The sequence below is a fragment of the Dasypus novemcinctus genome, chromosome 13 (genome assembly GCF_030445035.2).
Source record: "Dasypus novemcinctus isolate mDasNov1 chromosome 13, mDasNov1.1.hap2, whole genome shotgun sequence".
NCBI lineage: Eukaryota > Metazoa > Chordata > Mammalia > Cingulata > Dasypodidae > Dasypus > Dasypus novemcinctus.
The window spans coordinates 18,181,020-18,203,816 of record NC_080685.1 but is presented as its reverse complement, the minus strand read 5'-3'; the positions used below and the strand labels follow the sequence as shown (position 1 = coordinate 18,203,816).

Here is a 22,797-nt window from a genome sequence, read left to right as displayed (position 1 = left end):
AATACATTTCGGGACTAGCCTGACATTCACTCAAAGGTTACACATACTATATTTTTGCCAAATAACAGATAGACTCAAAGCTTACGGTGTTCAAGTTATAATGTAGAAAGCTGCTTATGGAAGTCACTAACTTTTTTCTTTTGGGATATTGTGAGAGCTGGGATGCTGGCTCTTTCTCTTAAATCCAGCTCTGCACACACTATAGAGAAGCCAGAGGAATGGTGATAAATCTAAGTTAATAATAAAAACACAATAGAGAACCCCCCAGGCAACTGAAGGAGATCTGGCCCCAAGTAGGGAAGAAATAGATGAAAAGTGGAGGAGCATTTTTTCAGGCATTCCCTTTTCTCTCTCCACATTGCCTGAGAAGACAGATGCCAAATCCATTGCTCCTGCAAAATAAACACCTTTCATGCCAGTGTGGGCCTTGGGCTCCAGCCTTGAAAGCTACCATGAGAGGGGCACTGCCATGGGGAGGATATGAAATGGATGCCCTGGGGTGTGAGCCCTCCCAGCCCTCCCCACTTCCTGAGGGACAGGCGGTTACAGCTGAGGAAGCTTATGTATTTCCACAAGTGGAGAAACGCTGATTGTCCCACCAGAGGCTCTTTACCCTGAGATGATGCCCTGCCCTTCCACCAGCTAAACCCACTAGGAGGTCCTATGTTAGGCACTTGGCACCTTCTCCAAAGGACACATCACCAGTCAAAGCAGTTAATGTTCCTGAGAAAATATGAACTCATGTGGGAAATAAATGAGGTATCGTAGGAGGGCAACTGGTTTGAAAGGACAGAAGCACAGGAAGTGACTTAACTGGATGAAGCATAATTATTGGACAATAAGATGTTAAATAAACATATTGGCTATTCTCCAAAAGATGAGGAAAGATATTGGAAACATGAAGTAGAAACAAGAAGTCATAAAGAGGAACCAAGTGGAAATTCAGAGAATGCAAAGTATAATGCTTTTTAAAAGGTCTCAGTATATGAGTTGAGTAGCCATATGGTTTCAGCTGAAGAATCAATTAGTGAGCCAGACGATCATGTGAAGAAACCTTCAGAGGGCATTAGTAATGGATAGAGAGAGGGAAACATAAAAACAAGTTAAGTGATATATTTGATCAGCATTCATATAAGAAGAACTTCATACGGAAAAAAAAAAAAACAACAGAGAGGAGAAAGAAAATATGTGAGGGTACAATGACTAAGAATTGACCAAAAAAGTAAAAGATATAAGAATACATACTGAAGAGCACAAAACAGGATAGAAAGGGGAGTGTGGGAAACATGAATAGATTTCATAAATGAAATTAATGATAAAGAGACAACCTTAAGACTAGATTGGCTATAAAAGAATAAGAATTAGACTGATCTCAGACTCCTCAATTACAATGAAACAGGCCATAGAGTAATATTCTCAGCATTGACCCCAGAGTATTTAAGCTAAACTATTATTTAAAAGTGAGGGTGAAATAAAGATACTCTCAGATCTACAAGTCCTTAAAATGCTTATCATGCAAAATCTTCTTTGAAAACATTTTTAGAGAAAATGTTTTAGAAGATAAAAATAAGTCCAGAAGGACAGTAGAAATATATATGAGAATGTGTGAAAAAACTTACTGAATGTTATTTTTTCTTAAATAAATAACTTGAAAATAAAAAAAATGTATGCTAATAAAATTATAGAACTAAACAGGGTCTTAGAATATATTGTAATATACAGCCTGGAAGATGGAATGGGCGTAGAATTAGAGGGAACTGAAAGTATATATGCCAAAGAACTTTTCTTCTTGTTTGGGAGGAAGATGGAGATATTGATAAGCTCATTAAATTGATATGGAAAAAAAAACCCACAACAACCAAAATCGTACTTTAAATTTAGAGGAAACTATCAGAATAAAATATAATGTATAATTTTTTAACCCACTGGAAACAAATTTGAACCATCCAATGGAAGGTAGGAAAAGGAAAATAAAGAATCAAAATTTGCAAACAGGAAAGGAGGATTTTTGGTTTGGACAAAATGACATGGACTGATTTCCCCTCTCTCTCCCCACTATGTATACTATAATCCCTGGAAATAATGCAGGTTTCAACCACAGGAGAACTCTGAAGGATATTTGGAGGAAGGCAAACTGACTTGGGACCCCAGAATGTAGGGACACCACAACAACAGTCATACCCCCCCTACAGAAGCAGGTGACCCAGACCCAGAGTTTTCTGACTCCAACCTGGCAACAGAAGATCACCCAGTTAAGCTCATTTCTCCAGAGGATCTATAGGAAACCCTCCAACAATGCCAGATGAGTCTGACTCCTCTGGCAAGTGAAACCCTGATAACAAGAAGCAGTCAGAGCAAGTGCTCTCCTCTCTTGAGACCTTCGCCTCCCAGACACTAAGGTGGTCAGGGACCCCTGACAAGAGAGGTCCTGCCACAACAAGTTTCCAGCCTGGGAAGTGCTTTCCATTCCCCACACACAAGGGCATGTGGAACTTCAGAAAGGAAAACAATGAAAAGAGCAGAAATATAGGAATATAGGAATTTTCTATCCTCATGAATTTATAAATCATATTTGGTCACGGAAACAAAAATTCCAACACATTCTGGTACTTAAGACAATGATAGGAAAGGGACCTATGTGGAAGTGGGAAAATGTTAATACCAGTAGCCCATGATAAATTTCATATATATTATAATACACAGAGCAGCCATAATGAAAATTTTATAGAGATACAATGTAAAATATTACAAATAAATCAAGATGGAATCCTAAAATGATCAAATTAACCCACAAGAAGGCAAGAAAAAGGGCAGCAAAGGAATGAGAAACAGAAGAAACAAATGGAAAACAAAAATTAAATGACAGACTCAAGAAACAGTAACATACCTTCAGTTAGTCTAAATGTAAATTGTCCAAATACACCAAACAAAAGATAGATGGGAAGATTGTATTTTAAAAAAACCAAAAACCAACTATATGCTGTTTAAAAGCCTCCCTTCAAATTCACTGATAATAGTTTGAAAATGAAAATATGGAAAAAGTTATACCATGTAAGCAATTAAAAGAAAAGTAGGAGTACTATATTAACATCTGATAAAATTGACTTCAGAGTACAGAAAAATACTAGAGATAAGGGAGATATTACATAACGGATAAAGTATCAATTTACCAGTAAGAGATAATAATCATAAATGTGTACATGCCAAGCAAGAGATTCTCAATATTCATGAAGCAAAAACTAATAGAGCTGAAAAGAGAAATAGAGAAATCTTCACTAATATTTGGAGATTGTATCACTCCCCTTCTCCGCAATTGGTAGAACTATTAGACAAAAATTAGCTGGCTGAACAACGTAATCAATGTGATCTTGCTGATATATGTAGAACAACATTGGGAACATGTTTTTTAAGCACCCATGGAACATTCACCAAGAGAGACCATATAATGGACTAATAGAATAAACATAAACTTAGAATTGAGAGCAAACAAATTATATTCTCTGACCATATGGAATCAAACTAAATATAAGAGAAAGACAATAGGAAAATCTCTAAACCCATGGAAATTATGCAATGCACTTCAAAATATTCCATGGGTCAAAGAAGACATCTCAAAGGGAAAGAAATATAGATAAGATCAGAATGAAAACAAAAATACAGCGTATCAAAATATGTGGGATGCAGCTAGACAGTGCTGAGAGAGAAATCCATAGCACTTAAATGGTTGCACTAGAAAGAAGCAAGAGTCTCAAATCAGTAATCTAAGCCTACCCCAAGAACTTAAAGAAGAGCAATTAACACCCAAAGCAAACAGAAGGAAGGAACAAGACCGAAGGAAATGAACTTAAATTTTTCCCTTAAAATTAAAAATGGAAGGAAAAATGAACGGTAAACAGGAAAACAATAGAGAAAAATCAATGAAACAAAAAGCTACTTCCTTAAAACAATCAGTTAAATGGATAGACCTCTTTTAGCACGACTGACAAATATAACAGTAAAAAAAGAGAGAGAAGACACAAATCACCAAAAGCAGGAATGAAATAGGAGATATTACAACAGATTCCACAGCCATTTAAAAGGAAATAAGGGGATACTATGAACAACTTTATACTCATAAATTTGACAACTTAGAAGAAATGAATCAACTCCTTGAAAACCACAAACTACCAAAACTCAACCAAGATGAAATAGACAACCTGAGTAGTTTTGTAATCATTAAAGAAATTTAATTTATAATTTAAACCTCCTGAAAAAGAAATCTCCAGGTCCAGATTGCTTTGCTCGAGAATTCTACCAAACATTTAAAGAAGGGTTAGCATCAATTTTACACAATCTCTTCCAGGAAATAGAAGGGAAGGAAATACCTCCCAAATGATTTTATGAGGCTAGTATTACCTTCAGCCAAAAACCAAAGTCAGTTCAAAATGAAACTACTGACCAATGTGTTTCATAAAATTACGTATAAAAATTCTCAATAAAATGTTTGCAAACCCAATCCAACAATGTATGAAAAAAAAATTATACCCCATGACCAAGTAGAATTCAGCCCAAACAAACCAACTAAGGCTGTTTTAACATTAAAAATCAGTCAATGTAAAACTAGCCTATTAATATGCTAAGGAATCGAAATATGTGACCATTTCAATTTGAGCAATGAAAACATTTGACAAAATCCAATTCCCATTCAGGATAAAAACTCTTGGTGAGTTAGGAATACAGGCAACTACCTCAACCTGAAAGGGATCTATAAAAACATACAGCTAGTGTCATGCTTAACAGTAAAAGACTGAATGCCTTCCTCCTAAGATTTGGAACAATGGAAGGATGCCTATTCTCACCATTTTTCCTCTCCTGAGATGTCTCCCTTGTCTGTTTGCTTGTTGTTTTTGTTTGTTGTTTTTGTGCTCATTGTCTGCTCATTGGCTTTGTTTGTTTGTTTGGGGGGTTTTTTGCTCATTGGTTTTTTTTCTTTAGGAGGCACCAGGAACCAAACCCAGGGTCTCCCATGTGGGAGGCAGGTGCTCAACTGCTTGAGCCACATCCACTCCCATCTCACCACTTTTATTCAACATAGTTCTGTAATTTCTGGCCATTGCAATAAGACAAGAAAAAGATATAAAAGACATACAGAGTGGAAAGGAAGAAATAAAACTACTCTGATTTACCGATGCCATGATTGTCTATGTAGAAATCTCCAAGGAGACCACAAAAAAACCCAAGTAATAATTGAGTTCAGCAAGGTTGTAGGATACAAGATCAAAATGCAAAAATCAATCGCATGTCTGTATACTAACAATGAATAGATAGATATATCCTCCTCACTACCTGTGTCCTCTCCTTTGTCAACCTCCAATGAGGCTGGTACAGTTATGGTTTATATTACCCCTGCCTGCTTCACACATTTGCATTTCCTGCTGTGCTGTCTAGGCATCTGAATCTATGGCCCATGTTGATAAGGTCTAGGGGTAGAGTGCAAAACAAATTCAAAATAGGCCCTGACTTGAGAGAAAAAAATACTCACATAAACAAATAATTAAAACTGTGATAAATACTGTGAAGGAATAGGGCAGGGTGCTAAGAAACCTGTCATAAATTTCAGTTGGGAGTCAGGTAATTTTCCCCCAAGGAAAGGATATTTAAGCTGAGATCTGAAGGTAAAAGGATTCAGCCAGATGAAGGCCTGGGTGTGTGGGGGTGGGGGTAGGGGGAGAAGGGTGGTGGGAGAGATATGGTCTAGGCAGATGAAACAGAGCATACAAAGGTATTTAGGAAGAGCTGGCAAGTTCAGGGACCCAAAGAAAGCCAGGATGACTGGAACACAGACATGGGGGCAGGGAGTTGTACGGGAACCACTGAGTACACAGGATGACCTTGGAAGGCCTTGAGAGCCCGTGGCTAAGGATCTGCCAGTTCTTCCCCTCTTGCCTGATAGTATCCATAGCCCTCTGGCTCGTCCAGGTGAACTAATCCATCATTGTGAAATTAAGTTAACTGTAAGATTATTAGCTAACGTTTAACCAAGTAGACTATCGACTTGGTAGGATGCCACATCACTGAATTATTTTTGTGCATTTGTTTCCACTCTGTCTTAGCTGCAGGAGCCCACTGCTTGAAAAAGTGTGGGAAGCTGACTTGGAAGCTTGTCAGTTGTTTATCCAGAGCATGCAGCTGAAGGAGGCCAGGGGCAGCCTGTCTGTAGAAGACAAGAGGCAGATGGACGACTCAGAAGGACCTGCCCTTCCTGCTATGAGGACTGACTCAGAAGATGAGAAGAGGACCCCTTTGCAGGCGGCCGAAGAGTGGAAAGCTCACCTGTCCCCTTCTCCTCAGTGGGCTGGCAGTGAGGAGAAAGAGGTGCCTGTCCTTGTCCTCATAGCCTCAGTAGGTGGCAATTGCGAGGCAATTGCGAGTAGGTGGCTGCTTTGGGATCAGGCTCCAAGAGGGAGCTGTAATGGGGGTGGGGAATGTTACTATTTAACTGTAAGACTTCTTTTTTTAAAGATTTATTTTTTATTTATTTCTCTCCCCTTTCCCTGCCAACCCCCCCCCCACCCCAGTTGGCTGTTCTCTGTGTCCATTTGCTTCGTGTTCTTCTTTTTGTTCCTCTCTGTTGTTGTCAGTGGCACGGGAATCTGTGTTTCTTTTTGTTGTGTTATCTTGCTGCATCAACTCTCCGCATGTGCGGTGCCATTCCTGGGCAGGCTGTACCTTTCCTCGCACTGGGCAGCTCTCCTTATGGGGCGCACTCCCTGCGCATGGGGCTCCCCTACGTGGGGGGGGAGGGGGCACCCCCGCGTGGCATGGCACTCCCAGTGTGCATCAGCACTGAGCATGGGCCAGCTGCACATGGGTCAAGGAGGCCCGGGGTTTGAACCGCGGACTTCCCATGTGGTAGATGGACGCCCTAACCACTGGACCAAGTCCGCTTTCCAACCATAGGACTTTTTAACGTTCCAGTAACTTTCGAATATAATTACAAAATAATGTCTCATTTTTGTAGAAAAGAAGTTTAAACTATAGAAGAGCAAAGAGGAAAACTTGGCATCTTTAGCTCTAATTTTTAATCTCATTTAATAGCTATACTTAGAATATTCTATCTAATAGTTGTTACTATATACAGCGTATGGTTATTGTATATAATATACATTATATATCACATACAATATATAATTATATATTTAGAATCTATATAAGACAATATATAATTATGTATTAGAATCAACTATTCTAATTTATTTATATATCTCAGTAGCTGTTTTTACCAAAACAAGATCATAATGAATTTTTGTAATTCACTCTTTTCGTTTACATCTACTACTTTGCCTGAGATGTATATATTAAAAATCAAAGTATGGATTTATATGTCTTTACACACAAGACTGATCTAGGTTATAGAAAGGGCTCTCTTCCCCTTCCCTCCCCTCCTCTTCCTCTCTCTCTCTCTCTCCTCCTCCTCCTCCACCCCTAAAAAGATGCCTTTCAATGAAAGGTGTTTGGAAGACTTTTCCAGTCAGTGCCAGGACTGGAGCACTTTTTCTGGCAAGGTTCCCAGATGCCCTAAGTGAATGTGCCACGATGATGTGGGAGGAGTGGGGTGAGGGGGGTGGGGGGTATATGGGGACCTCATATTTTTTGAATGTAACATTTAAAAGAAAATAAAGAAGAAAAAAATAAATAAATAAATAAGGTAAATGAAAGCCTGGTGAGGCTGAGGGGGCGGGATACTCCACGCCTCACGCGTGACCTCAGATGTCATTTGCCGTAATTGGCTGCCGAGTGAGGAGCGCACGGGGGGACAGCTGGCCTGTCCTTTCTTGGGGCTGAGCACTTCTTAGGATCTGCCGGGTCATTGTTTGTCCAGAGCCAGATACTTGCTGACCGCTGCAGGCACGAGCGTGACAGGACCTTGATTTTCACAGTCGCTGTTTCAGGGCTGCTTGGAAAATTGATACTTGATTATATATCTGAATTGAACCTTCTTATAAAATGGTGAGCTGTTCTCACACTCTGGAATCCCTGCTGACCTAATGCAATTAGCCTCTAAGTTGAGCTGTAGGTGGTGCTCTTTTGTTAGCCGAGGTCCTGGAAGGGAATCTTCCTAGAAAGCCTCGTCTCCAGCGCTCTTGGTAGAGTCGTTGAAGCCTTGCCCCCTGGCGCAGTTAGACAGCCTGAGAGAATATTGGTGTATGGAGAGAAGCGCTGCCTTACCAAGGGAAGGGACGCATGCACTGAGAACAACTGGCCCTTAGGGTCTTCAAAGGTAGGACCAGCTCTCCCAAAGTGAGCTCCCACGGCCAGTTGTTTCTCCCGTCCATTGATCGTGAGATCTGACGCCCCTCTGGAGGTCAGGATGGATTCAACAGATCTGGCCTGCCCTCCCTCCCACCTCCCTCCCTCCCTTCCTCAAGGTGCCCTGCCTGCCATCTGATCTCTCTAGGTGATGGCTTTCCCAAGTACAGAAGCATTATTCTTCATTCATGAGATTATAAGCACCTGCCAATTTAATTATGTGGCCATAGGAAAACAGCTATGTTTGCCAGGAGGAAGCTCAGGTGAAGAACAAATACCCTCATGGTAGAAGGACGCCGAAGTTCTACCCTGGAGGTCTGTAGGCCACTAAGAGAGCAGAAGTCCTTCAGTGCCTGCTTCCCAGGGCTTGAGGGACGCCAGAGGGCTGCCCTGGCTTCTCCCCACCAGCTGATGTCTGTGGACGTCACAGAGCCCTTTCATTGCTTTACTTGGGGTGGGCAGTGACTTTAAAGCTTTCGCTAGCTTTAAATATAGAAGAGCTATATTCATAGCTCTTCTATATAAATATGGAAGAACATGTCCCATGTTCCTGACCTGCAGAGGTGGGCTGACATTGACAGAGGGGGTCAGGCGATTTTAAGATTATATTTTCTGGAAAAGATTAAATTATGGGAACAGTTTTTACTAGGCATTGGGGCTGGAGTGTGGGCTGGTTACAAAGGGCAACGTGAGGAAAATTGGGGTGCGGGCAGTGATAAAACTGCTCTGCTATCCTAATTGTGGTGATGGTTGTTTGAGCTGTGGGTATGTGGAAAGCCATAAAACATGACACTAGAAAGTGAATTTTACTGTACATAGCTTTACAAAAGTGACTCAAATTTTAAAATGCCCCTGTCTACCTATCAAAAAACAGTACTGTAGGTGTTCGAACAGTTTCATTTGTCTCAGAGCTATCAGGAGACAGGACAGCTCAGTAAAAAGAGCCCAAGGCTTGGGGTCTGTGTTCAAATCCTAGTTAGGCCTCTCACAAGCTGTGTCTCCTCATCTTTTTAAAAAGACAAATAAAAGAGGATGATGACAATGACCTTCTGAGTTTTTTGTGACGATTTAAATAAAACGATATATCTAAAAGCGAGTGATGCCTACAAAGCAGAGGCTTAAATGCTTTTTTGCTTTCTTTATTAAAAAATAAAAAAAAAGCAGAGGTGAGCAATGACTTAGAGGAAGATATCCCAGGAAAGAAAGATTTAATAAGGAACTTACCTGCTTATTTTTGGCTCCAGAACTTTAGACCGCTGAAGGCACAGGGGTCTCAAACAGGCGTTTTTGCTTTCCTGCCTAGATTCTCCAGGGAGTCATTGAAGTCTGGGCACTTGAGTATTTATCCTGTGGCTAAAATGTCTATTTACTTTGCAGCCTTGAGCTGATTTTGCTTTGGAACTCCCTGCTGGGTCTGGCCACCCCACACTGGTTTCTCTATTGAAGCATGGTGCCCTGAAGGCAGTCGATTTCTGTCTGACCCACATCTTCCGTGAAAAATTGCTGACTTCTTACAGAGGTGCACAGGTAGATGGATTCTCAAAGCCGGGGCTGTGCTAGTCTGCCGGATGTGGTTCTATGCATTTGGTGATGCATAGCTATAATGAGTGCTTTGCCATTAATTTTTTTAAACTTTATTGACGTATATCACTCATACATAAACATACATAAACAATAAGTGTATAGTAAGAGTTGTGAACTTACAAAACAAACATATATAGCATCACAGAGGACTCTCATAACTCACGCCACCACAATACCTTGCATTGTTGTTAAACATTTTTAACTAATGATTAAAGAGCATCGTCAAAATATTACCACTAACCAAAGTATTTCCCCCCAACCCACTCTATTATTATTAATTAAAGCCTTTACTCTGTTTATGGTCCAGGCAAGACTGCGCAGCGTCTCTTACCCGGTTTTACAGCTGGGCCCATGAAGGCAAAGTAATTTGCTTTGGGCTTTGTTACAGAGGAAAACAGAAGAGGTTTTAGCTTGTAGTACCTCCACCTGTAGGAACCCACTCCTTTTTCAGGTTGTTATAACCCTCCTCCAAGCCTCTCATGGATTTGGAAACAAATGGGCGCTGTTGGTGTTGGTTAATAGATGTTGCAGAAGTTGCAGAGGGCCAGACTGGAGCTGGGGGAATCAGTGATCCAGGCTTCCTCCGCTGAGAAGTTGCTCTTTTGCACTTGCGATCCGGCCATAATACCTGCAGAATTCCCGCTTTCCAGCCACAGCTGCCCTGCTGGGGTGTATGCTGTTTCTGCTGCTTAAGGACTCCCCCACCAGCCTGTGGAGTTCCTGGACAGAAGCCCCCTTTCCCTGACTTCTCGCCCCAGCCACTTCCTTTCCTATCCAGGAGCTACTCCCAAAGAACCAGTTGATCCTGATTGAAAAGAAGACCTGGTGCCTTTCAGCCATTGTGTCCAGTATTTGAAAAGCCAGGGAAGTGAATTTGGCCCAATGGATAGGGCATCTGCCTACCACATGGGAGGTCCAGTGTTCAAACCCTGGGGCTCCTGACCTGTGTGATGAGCTGGCCCACGCGCAGTGCTGATGTGCTCAAGGAGTGCCATGCCACGCAGAGGTGTCCCCCACATAGGGGAGCCCCACGCACAAGGAGTGCACCCCATAAGGAGAGCCACCCAGCGTGAAAAAAGTACAGCCTGCCCAGGAGTGGTGCTACACACACACAGAGCTGATGCAGCAAGATGATGCAACAGAAACGAGACACAGATTCCCAGTGCCGCTAACAAGAATGTAAGCGGACACAGAAGAACACACAGTGAATGGACACAAGAGAGCAGACAACTGGGGCCGGGCAGGGGAGGGGTGATGGGGAGAGAAATAAATAAAAAATAAATCTTTTTTTTTTAAATAAAGGAAAAGCCAGCATGTAAAGAAGTCTGTGATCAAAGGAGTCAGTGGTAAGATGCAATGAAGCAGTGCAGCATTATTGGTTCAGATTTGTATCTCCAAAATTTATGTCCTAGATATCTCTCACCCCCTGACCCCCTCAATCTCACATGGAAAGAAAGTTGAAAAGTGGCATCCATGGTGAAGACGTGTGTCCTTACTATCTTAACCTGGTCTCTAATTCTAGAAATATCTTTAGTAGACAAAAAGTGCTTCCTCGTTAGCCATAGCAGATACAGACTTGAGTCTTTTCTATTCTCCATCCCTTATGGTTTGGGGATGTCTGGTAACTCAGTTTGGCTCTCTAATGGTCAGTTGCTCTGTCAGTGGCATTGGGAATAAAAAGAATGAGTCCCCTTACAACAGGAGTCTGGCCACATGATTCTCTTGATATTTTTTCCACTTCCAAATTTGTGAAATGAATACAGGGAAAATGTTTACTTTCCTAGGAGCTGGTTTTACTCTTTCGCTTAGTGTCTTTGGGGGAAAGCAAAGAGCTAGGGCCTTAAGGAAACTTCTGCCTTCACTAAAACTTAGTGTATTGGAAACCCAGTAGTCTCGCCCCTGTAGAAGCAAGCAGAATGCAATCAGGATGGGTAACTGGTTGATCAATTAAAAAGTCAAATAAAACAAAGCATCATAAAAAAATGATACATCTGCATCTTAAACTTTTTTTTTTCTTTTTTACTTAAACAACACACATTCATTTGCTCATCATTCCATCCAGGGCCAAGGCTTTTTTTGTGTGTCTGGGTCAGCTGGTTGGATTTTCATATGGCGTTTCTTGCATAAACCTCATCCACAATGCATTGGCTATAATTTCTAGTTTGGGTTTCTTTGAAGTAGACTGGAAATGTAAAATTCATGTGCAAAGCAGCCCTCTGTCTCCCCCTTTCCCTCTCTTAAATATTATTGAGTCTTTCCATGGCTTTCAACTTGGTTTTTATGGAGAAAAGGACTTTATTTTCATACTGACATGCCGTTGCTTTACTTGGTATACATTTAATTATGTAATTGGAATTTTAAGGACAACTGGCATCAATAGGTTTAGAAATAAACGCAGCTCAGCAATAGGGACCGGAGCACGCATGCCCGCTGGGCTCTGCTGGCTGGCCCTGGGCCTCCGTCACCGATCAGAGCACGGAGGCCCATCTGGAAAGTCGTGAGAGACGCTCTCAAGAGGAGCTTCCACCTGGTAAGTGAGCTGGTTCCTGTGGGCACTCGCAGTTAATTAATGCTTTCAGGTTGTCAGCTTCCTTTCGCCTGCCCAAGGGAAGGAAGCAGGATCCTCTGATCAGTCTGCTTTCCCTCCGCTTGGAAAATTGTGGAGCCACTTTCAGTGCTACAGGGCCTGTCTGTGCCACTTCTTCCACTAATTAAAAATAGTTCAGTGCTTCTGAGGAAAACAACCTAGGGGCTCTTGGAGTCTCTTTCACCTTGGAATTTCCTTTGGCTTGTCAAAGGCGTTTACTGATGAACACAGAAGGATCGATAGCAGTAGGTCTCTGCGGAATGGCAAGGGCTAAGGTGCAGCAGTTATAAGCAAAGAACGAACTAAGGCAGGCTGTGTCCTTTCAGCAGCTGAGAGAGACTTTCATCCAGGGTTTCTTATTTCCAGAAAGTGAGCTAACAGTCTGTCCCCGTGTCACACCTAGGCTGCAACTGGTTCCCCCACTTCTTGGGGGCCAGGGTAGTTCATATGAGGAGCCCTACGTCTCCCAACAAGCTAGTCGTTGAACCTCCCTGGCCTTAGCTAGGAGCTGATGGAGGCCAAATTGGAGTTCTGTCTTACCTCTCCCCAAGGCTTACCAGAACTCCTTTTCCAGTGAATAATTTAATACCTGTCCATTCCACTGGCTCTAGTATTTTGGCTTTGCCTGGCATTGGCTATTCTTTTTCTTTTCTTTCTTTTCTTTATTTCCCATTGGTTTTACTGGAGCCATTGGTGATAGCAGAGAGGACCCTGATTTGCTGACTGCAGTGAGGAGCACGAGGTCAACAAGCTTGGATGACAGTGTGAGAAGAGCGATCCCTCACTCTTCTTCCTCTGAGATATGTACTGTAGCACCCCGTGGGGGAGAAGTAGATGCCACCACCAGGACTGCTTTGCATCACTTTCCAGAGAGCTGCAGGTGCCTGAGACTTGCCACAGAGAGTGTCAAGCATGCTCTAGCTTATAAAAGGCCACATCTAGAGCCAGGATGAAACATTGGCATGTAAAAACAGTTATTCTTGTATTGTCACAGTTGCATAACTTACAAAAAAAAATTAGATATTCAGATTTCTTTTTGTTCTATCTAAAATGAAGATGCTTATAAGTTGGCATTAGTTCTCTCCTCCTAGTTCCTCTTTATTCTTTACAGTTCAGCATTTCATAGCAACAGGCAGTTTACAGAGGACATTCCCTAAAATGCAATCCCCCTAATGGCTGGGCATTATGATTGTCTTTTACAAAAGGGTCTTTTTGTTTAATGTCACCTTCCCAGAATCTGAATTCTTTAGGTACTTGCTGATCTATGAGTCTCATTTACAAATAGATATTTTTTCCCTCAAGTGTTTGGATAGAGTTTGGCCTTACTCAACTTTTTTTTTTAATAGACAAGATTTTACTTAAAAAAAATTTTTTTTACAGCCATTACAGGTAAAGAATATATGCTTTTAACTAAAGGCATCTGTGAAAGACACACACACACACATACATACATACCACTATGGATTTTGTCAAGCAATTGCTTACTCAACTTTGATTTTCAAAGGTATGCTAAAAGAAATTCAATCCAAATGTTCTTGAATGATCATGTAACAGATAACTTTTCAAGAATTGCCCTTCATGTACACTAGAAACCACACATCAATTAACATACACAAGGTATCCAGCAACTTCTTCTTTTATCAGTTTTATTGGTTCTCTTAAGTAGTTCATTTAGAACTTGTTTCTCACACATGCAGGTACTTGAAGACAATCCATTGCTTGCTCTGACCTAAAGAGGTCTAAATATTTCAGATTCTTTCCTTACCACTTAAGACATCTGGATGCTTTTAAAAGAAATACCCACCAACTCAGAGTATAACCATATAATTTGGATATTTGGATGAATACTTGTATTATATGGAGTAAAAAAGATGTACCCTTAGTGCCTTAATTTGTGCCTCTCTGCTTATTGGCATTTAACAACGACAGTAGAATTCCAGCATTTATGTGGAAAGACCAATGTTTATCATAAAATCTATTTCAAATAGCAGTATGGATGGGCATTTGAGGTAAATATTCTTTATGTAGACAATATTAAAAAAAAAGAGAGAGAAAACCATATAATATTCTTGGAATGTATTTGCCAAGCAAATATTTTGGAAAACATCCCAAAGGAACATATTTAAGGCTGGGATTTTAATACCGAACTAAGGAAATGCTTTAAGGCATCAGCTAAGTCTGTGGATGGTGGGAATCCCATCTGGTTTACCTCAAGCTATAAGGGACTGAGAGCTAACAATGGAATAAACATCATAAGGCAAAAGTTATGTTTTTGGTTTGAAAGTAAGTATGCATGCAAGGAAGTTTTTTTAATTTCTATTTTCTTTTGACTTAAATAGTGCTATCAGCAATCCATACACGCAGATGGCTTGACAATCGTAAGGGAAGACTGATCTGTCACCTGTCCTTTCTTTATTGAGTAGTCTGTAACTTTCACTACAGAGATTTAATATTTGTATGGATAGGCAGCGATAGCTGATGCCTTATCCCATGGCCACAGACAATGGGAATGTAGGAAAGCCTGTTGAGTTATAGCAAAGAGTATGATATCCAACATGGAGGCACCAACCTACAGCTACTTGTACTCATGCTCACCCTATACTGCTTCACCCTATCACAGGTGTTGGAACAAGGATGACTTTAACGCCCTGCACCCAGCACAATGCATTACATAGGAAATAGATACCTAAAATGTACTTGACGTTCTCAGGTTAATTTTTAAATGATATTCACAGTAGTTATGGGTCTATAAAGTCGCCATGAACACTGAATAGCAAATACTGAACCTTTGCTTCTAGGGGAAATACTAGGTTAGGTTCCTGTGAGCCTCTGGTCACAATGTTTTCATCAACTGATCAATACATAATCTTAATTTATGTGTGTTTTTGCTTAAACATACCTTATTTACTATTTACTGTTGATTCATTAACACTGTAACTCATGCCTAAATGAAGCTTATCGAACACCTGTATTTTCTCTGTACCACGCCGTCCTGTACTTTGAAACACTAGACAGCCCTTCAGCACTACACTTGGGGGCCATTTTACACAGCAAAATCACCCACAGCACATGAAAAATTGTGAAAAAATGTGGCACTAACTCTACCAGAGAAGGAGACTTGTTTCCTGTGTGAGAGCTGAAACAAGAAGGCAGAGCTTCGCCTTGTTTGACCTCAACCAGGGCACAGGGCAATGCCAATGTTTTGCCACTCTGTGCATGTTCACAGATGATTGCAAAGGGACCATGAGTATTGATCTGGGTGTTACAAATAGTTTTAGTGAGTAGAAGAATTCACAAATACAGGATCCACAAACAATGAGGACTGACTCTACTTACTCCAGCATGAGATTTTTCTTGTTCTTCTGCTTTGTACCAACTCAGAGATCATACTGACTACCCCTTTAAGACTTCTTATGACAGCATTTTAAAAATCAACTATTTAAATATTCTTGATGTAGTGACTTACACCCAAGATGTAGCAAGTCTCTACTAAAGAATAACGTTTCTGAAAAAGTTTGTTCTATTGGTGCAGAAATCTTTCATAAATGATGTTGGCAGTGACAGTGGACCCTACTTCACTAGCAACTTAACCTAAAAGGGTTCCTCTTCCAAATGCATTTTCTCTTCAGAATAAAAATAATATATATGATTTCCTCATATATATCAGGTACAGCCTGAAGAGAGGATGTTAGTAGATATGTACTCTTATCAGAACAATTTTTTTATTCTAGAATTTATTCCCCGCCTTTTGAGTATGAGCTCTAATTTTAGAATCTTAAATGTTAATATTTTCCAAATTTCCTAGGGAAGGACTTTTTTCATGGGAAATTTAACTAAGAGAGCTTTGCTATGCAGCTTGTGAGTATATTTTCACCAGACTGTAGTTTAGGCATCAACTCAGGCTGGCAACTGAATGCGTTTTGGGTCTGAGTATATAAGCTTTTAGAGATAAATGTTTTTAGAAACTCATTTTAATGGGAAATCCTGCCCAATAAAGGAAATCCTATTTTCTGTTTTAAATCATGTGCCCTGAGCTTGGCGAGCAGGATAGAAGTTTGACATCAGCTCTAATTCAACACAGCTGAAACTTTTCTGCCCCAACTATTCACGTCTAAGGTTTTGATCGTGAGGTGAGTTAAGCAAATTGTGTTTGAAATAGCGGCACTACTGAATCATACCCGTGCAGAGGGACAGTGTGGAAGATTTTAGGGCTTTTTCTGAGGCCAATAAAAGACAGGTTATTAGAGTAATGGAAATCTTGTGGTAGGTGTACAGAACCCAGTGGTTGCCTTGAGGGCAGGGGAGTTACACCGGATAAGCTGATCAAGGGCAAAGGACAGAGATTTTCAGGTCTTTCTTGCTGGTTGGCTTGCCCCACTCTTCACTCTGGCGAGAGGGTGCCTTGGATGATACAGTCTGGGAAACAGTTTCTTCAACATAGGGCAAAATGGAGGCGTCTCCTTTCACTTCTTCCATTTACGGAGCACCTTTATGAGCTAGGCAGGGTGTTGGTCACAGGGGCTGCGGGGTGGCAGGACGTGGTCATGTTGTCTTCTGGGGGCGCGGGGCAATGTCTAAACAGGCAGCTGGGTGCTCAGTGGATAAACGCAGTGTTTGAGGCACAAGCTGCTGGAGGAGCACCCCTGACCAGACTGGAGGTGGGATGGGAGATTTAGGGGGCAAAAGCAATTCCGGATGAAATGGAGTATGTATAGAGTTTTAAAGAGAGACGCGGAGTTAACCAGACAGAAGGGGAGAGAACATGCCTTCCCAAAAGGAAGACAGCGGTTAGGACATTTATCTGGTGCCGTTTGTTTTCATTCTGAACCACTGGGAAAATAGTTACTCCCAGGGCTCAATGATGGAATAAATATCTAGAAAGACAAAAATAATCATCTGAATTGCAGAAAAAACTACCTGACAGGAGAGAGTACTGGAGAGTTGTCAAAGACACTTTGAAATGCCAAATAACTCATACTTTAAATTATCCATTCAGAATTGCAAATCCTGTGAAACTCCGTTTCAGCTGACAATACCAGTGATTTGTAGTGCGTGCTGTTTAAATTATGAAGTATCAGTAAGGTAGGGTTTTTTTCCCCCTACATTTAATTTAATAGTAAGAATGGAAGCAAAAGTTATAAATTTCACACTAAGACAAGCCCCGTGAGTGGAGCTACTGGACCTTCCTGGACGTGGTTCAGAGAATGTTCCTGGGGATCTGCTAAGACGGTGGGAAAGATGAGCGGCTGACATACTCGTGTTCTCGTTCAGAGAGAAGGAACTCCCCCTCTCTGTCCTGTGCAGCTTGCCTGCTTTTCTCAGCTCCCACCAAATAGCCTGGCATTTTAGGGACGTGCGGACTAAAGATCTCTAGCTTCCTATTGCCACCGTTGCCCTCAGGGCCACCTTCAATCAATATGTGTCTGAGTATTTGAGAGAGCACCTTCGCCCCCAGCCCCCCAATCCCCCCACCAAAAAAAAAATGCTGAGCCCTCTGAGAACTGAGCAGAATCTGCAGAGCTCCAGGAATGGGAGGGCAGGCACGCAGCGGCTTAGGTCCTGTCTCCGTCTCTGGTTTCTCCCCATCACTATTTTGTGCCCCTCTCTCTTCCGCCCTGGGCCAGCCCAAAGATGAATAAAAATTGCTTCCTGGATTTCTGCTCAGCCTCGCTAAGTCAGACTGGGAGGAAAGAACTGGGTAGACGCCTGGAGACTTCTGTCTTAGACCCCAATCTACCACTTTCTCATTGCATTGCCCCCAGCAAGTCACTGGGCTCTTTGAGACTCTGTCCTTGTCTGTAAAAGGAGGAATTAAAGTGGCTGGTTCCTAAGTTCTCTGCCAGCTCAGACACTCTCTTCTGGGTCTCAAGACCCTCAGGGAAGGTTCGGGAAATTCCTAGTATCCCTGACTGAGGTGGCCCTTTGTAAATGCTTGCATTTGATGTGCTTTTCTGGTTGTCTCTTGGAAAATACAAGATATGAGGGCTTCGTTTTTCACAAAGTTGTGTCCCAAGCTGGAGTCTCCTGACCAGTAAACCTGACTTGGAATTCACTGTTTTGGCTTCAACAGAAATGTCAGGACTTCACAGGATTTCCTTAAGGAGAACTTGTTGAAAAAGTAGCTTCCTTTCTTCCTATGCCAACAAACCAACAAAACCTCTGCAATGGCTCCTGTTTCCTTTGCTCGAGTTTAAATTTCTGTGAAGGCTTAGACAAATAAAACAGATAAAATGAGAGGAGAGTATGATAGGGCTAACAGTGAAGCCCCCCTACCCCTCAAGGGGAGCTCTGCAGAGGAAATTCTAAGCCCACTGCCTGAAGAGAACCTTCTCAAGAAGGACTGTCCCGGAGCAAAGGAGAAGGCAGTGGTAGCTCCCGTGCTTGGCGCTTCGCAGACGGCGCTGTACCGTGTAATTGCAGCGCACACCCACTCACATTACCAGAAGGAAAGAACCACTTAAACAGTGCAGCAATTTTACCTGTCATTCCGCTCAGTGAGAGCATGTCCCAAGGCGAGAGGGAGACAGGAGACAGGAATCTGTTGTCTCATACGCTTTGCCTCTAATGATGTGAGCACCTTGCTGTGCTCATATCCACTAAAGAAAGCCATTTCCCAAAGCTACGAGGAAATGAATCCTTATTGCACACAAATATTGTGTACTCAATGTGGCATGCTTTCCTGAGGAATTTTTTGGGCCCATTTTGACTATACTTAGTTTCTCTCTCTCTCTCTCTCACACATACACACACACACACACAACACACACTTAGAGAAGAATGTATGCCCGCACTCCTTCACAGCCTGCACATTTGACCAGGAGTCAGAGAGCTAGCGGCCCCGTTCCCACCCACGTCCTAGCCCCCTGATAACCTCTAATCTAAATTCCATCTCTATGAATTTGCTTGTTCTAGATATTTCATATGAGTGAAATCAGACAATATTTGTCTTTTTTTGTCTGGCTTATTTTACCTAATCTGATTTCTCTGAGATTCATTTATATTGCAGCTTGTGTCAGAACTTAATTCCTTTTTTTAAATGTCTGAATATTATTTCATCATATGTATATACCACATATTTTTTATCCATTTATCTATTGATGACACTTGGGAGGTCCCCACCTTTTTGACTATTGTGAATAATGCTCCTATGAACATTGGTGTACAAGTATTTTTTTTTTAAGATTTATTTTTATTTATTTCTCTCCTCTCCCCCCTGTTGTCTGCTCTCTGTGTCCATTTGCTGTGTGTTCTTCTGTGTGTCCACTTACATTATCCTGCAGTACTGGGAAACTGCATCTCCTTTTTGTTGTGTCATCTTGCTACGTCAGCTCTCCGTGTGTGCAGCGCAATTCCTGGGTGGGTGGCGCTTTTCTCACGTGGGGTGGCTCTACTTGCGTGGTGCACTCCTTGAGCGTGGGGCTCCCCTAAGCAGGGACACCCCTGTGGGGCACGGCCCTCCTGGCATGCATCAGCACTGCACGTGGGCCAGCTCACCACACGGATCAGGAGGCCCTGGGGCTTGAACCCTGGACCTTCCATATGGTAGACGGACACTCTATCAGGTGAGCCTGATAAATACTCAGTATTTTTTGAGTTCCTGTTTTCAGTTCTATGGGGTATATACCGAGAAGTGGGATTGCTAGGTCATATGGTAATCCTCTACCTGATTTTCTGAAGAATCCCAAATACCTGCATCATTTCACACTTCCACCAACAATGTACAAGGGTTCCAATTTCTCCGCATCCTTGCCTACACTTGTTGCTTTCTGTTATTTTAAAAATTGCCATCCTTGTGGGTGTGAAGTGGTATTTCATTGTGGTTTAGATTTGCATGTCCCTGATGACTATCATGTTGAATGTCTTTTCATGTGCATATTGACCATTTGTATATATTCTTTGGAGAAATGTCTCCCAGAGTCTGTTGCCCATTTTTAAATTGGATTGTTTGTCTTTTTATTGTTGAGTTGCAGGTTTTTAAAATATATTCTAGATATTAAACCCTTATAGAATATAATTATTAGCAATTATTTTCTCCCATTCTGTAGGTTGTCTTTTCCCTTTATTGATGTTATTTTATGCACAAAATTTTTAAATTTCATGAAGCCCATTTTACCTATTTTTTTTTTTTGCTTGTGCTTCTAGTATATCTAGAAAATCATTGCCAAATCTCAGGTCATAAATGTTTTCCTCTATGATTTCTTAAGATTTTCATGGTTTTAGAATGTATGTTTAGGACCTTGATCCATTTTAAGTTACTTTTGTTATATTATGTGAAGTAGGGGTCCAAGTTCATTCTATGGCATGTGGCTATTCAATATTCCAACACTATTTGTTGAATAGACCTTTCTTTCTCCATTTTATATACTTGGCACACTTGCCAAAAATCGGTTGGCCTATTTCCCATACTTTTTTTTTTTTAGGAAATACCCAGGATTGAACCAGGGACCTCATACATATGAAGTGTGTGCTTAACCACTGAGCTATACCTGCTCCAGTATTTCCATACTTTTAATGCAATTATTTTTGCATTGTTACAGTCCTATGTTTTTATTAACAGATTATAAACTTTTCTCCATGCTTTTTATAAAAGCTTAACAATTATTTTAATTTAAATATATAAAGTATTTCTTTATTTTAGATTCCAGGAGCTAGAATTATTGGGTCATAGAATATAAACAATTAAAAATTCTTGGTGCATGGCCTGAAATTGGTTTCCAAAATTTACACGTCACTATTAAGCCGTAAAAAAATTTAAAGGAAAATAGTCAGGGGTTCTACATTTGAAGGAAACTGTGAGGCCATATTTTAAATTGATTTAATTCAGCTTTGATTTCATATTTATTTTAGCCTTAAGATGAGGATTGAGTCATTTGATTTTGGTTAACAGTGTTTAAAATTTCTTGGTTCCATGTTCTCATTCTCTGTTTTTTCTCTTTTTAAGTGTGTTCATAGTTGTTTAGATTTTCCCACTAATACTGTATTTTTCTCCTGCGTGTATGACTTGTGGTTTCACCACTGTCAATCATTTTTCTCCAGATGTTCTTTTTTCTTAGTGTCTCATTTATTTCATGCATGACTGTGCTCTTACTCATTGCCCATTGTCTCAACTTCTGTGGAGTTTGTCTACCCTGTAATTTTACATGTTGGATGTTAATATTACTACTTTCAGGATCTCACAGGATCTTCTCAATGTCACTGCTGTGCTCAATTATGAACAAACTTTTTCATGTGGACTTCATATGCCCTCTTATTTAGTTGTGCCCAGATGTCCTCAAACTTGTATGTCATTGTCACTAGATTTCTTTTGTGTATATATTTATTTGCAATGTATCAGACTTCTCCAAAATTTACAATAGTTATTTATAGCTCTCACTAGCACTGTTTAGGATATATAAACTTGAAAGCATTCTGGAGTTAAATAGAGAATGTTAAATTACATGTCTGGATTTTATTGTCATTCATGGACTCCAATTATTATATTATATAGCTCATGATCTCTATAGACTTTTTGGTGCAGTAAGTATTTCCACACCTGGGTTTCTGTTGTTATTACTGTGCATTAATTATAGCTTTTGTAGTAACACTGTAGTTTAAACTTAATATATGTCTTAATTCTTCCCCTATATACAAAATTCTTTTTAGTAAACCATCCAAGCCTTTCCCTAATAGTTGGGAAAATATTACCTTTACATTTGATTATGTTTTAAATCTGGAATTTTCGCTTCTTTTCTCCTTTCCCTTTATTCCAATATTCTCTATTTTCTTTCCTCACTTTCTTAACTTTGTTTATTCTTTTCTTTTAAAAATTGTGGCCTTCAATATCCTGGGCATTATACTTGGTGCCCTGCAATGAATGAACACCCAATTTATGCAGGGAGCTTTCCCATCACTTTGGAGGACATAACATATATCAGAATCATTGGCATACCACGTGGGCTTATCTTGGGGGGGGCATGAAGGAAAGGTTGGGTTTCAGGGAAGAAAAAGGAGAGCGGATGGACAAAAAGAAACTTGTGAGGGAATGCAGTGAGGTTGGTTCAGGTGGCAAAGATTAGGTTAGGTGGAGGAGAGGGGAGAGGAAAAAACAGAAAGGTAGGCCTAGTTCCGGGTTATAGGATGCAGAGTTTGGACTCTTCTGTTATAGTTTTGGGCAGGAAAGTGACATAAAGAGGACAGCTAACCTGTGGGGTATAAGTTTGCAGGAGAAGCATCAGAGAAGGAGACATCTCCAAATTCAGCTACTCATTCATCCAACCAATAACAACTCTGTGCCAGACATGTTCCAGGGGCTATGGGCGTGGCCGCAAGCAAGACGTTTCTCATCTCCACTCTTACAG

At 40.9% G+C, this 22,797-nt stretch overlaps 1 protein-coding gene across 1 annotated transcript in view; it reads left to right on the top strand.

Annotated features, from left to right (window-relative positions):
- The window catches only part of DISC1 (DISC1 scaffold protein), a 373,484-nt gene that overhangs the window by 336,652 nt on the left and 14,035 nt on the right, over nt 1-22,797 (top strand). Inside the window, exon 10 of the mRNA XM_058275388.2 lies at nt 6,093-6,354. Coding sequence (XP_058131371.2) covers nt 6,093-6,354 — 262 coding nt within the window. The remainder of the gene's footprint in view (nt 1-6,092; nt 6,355-22,797) is intronic.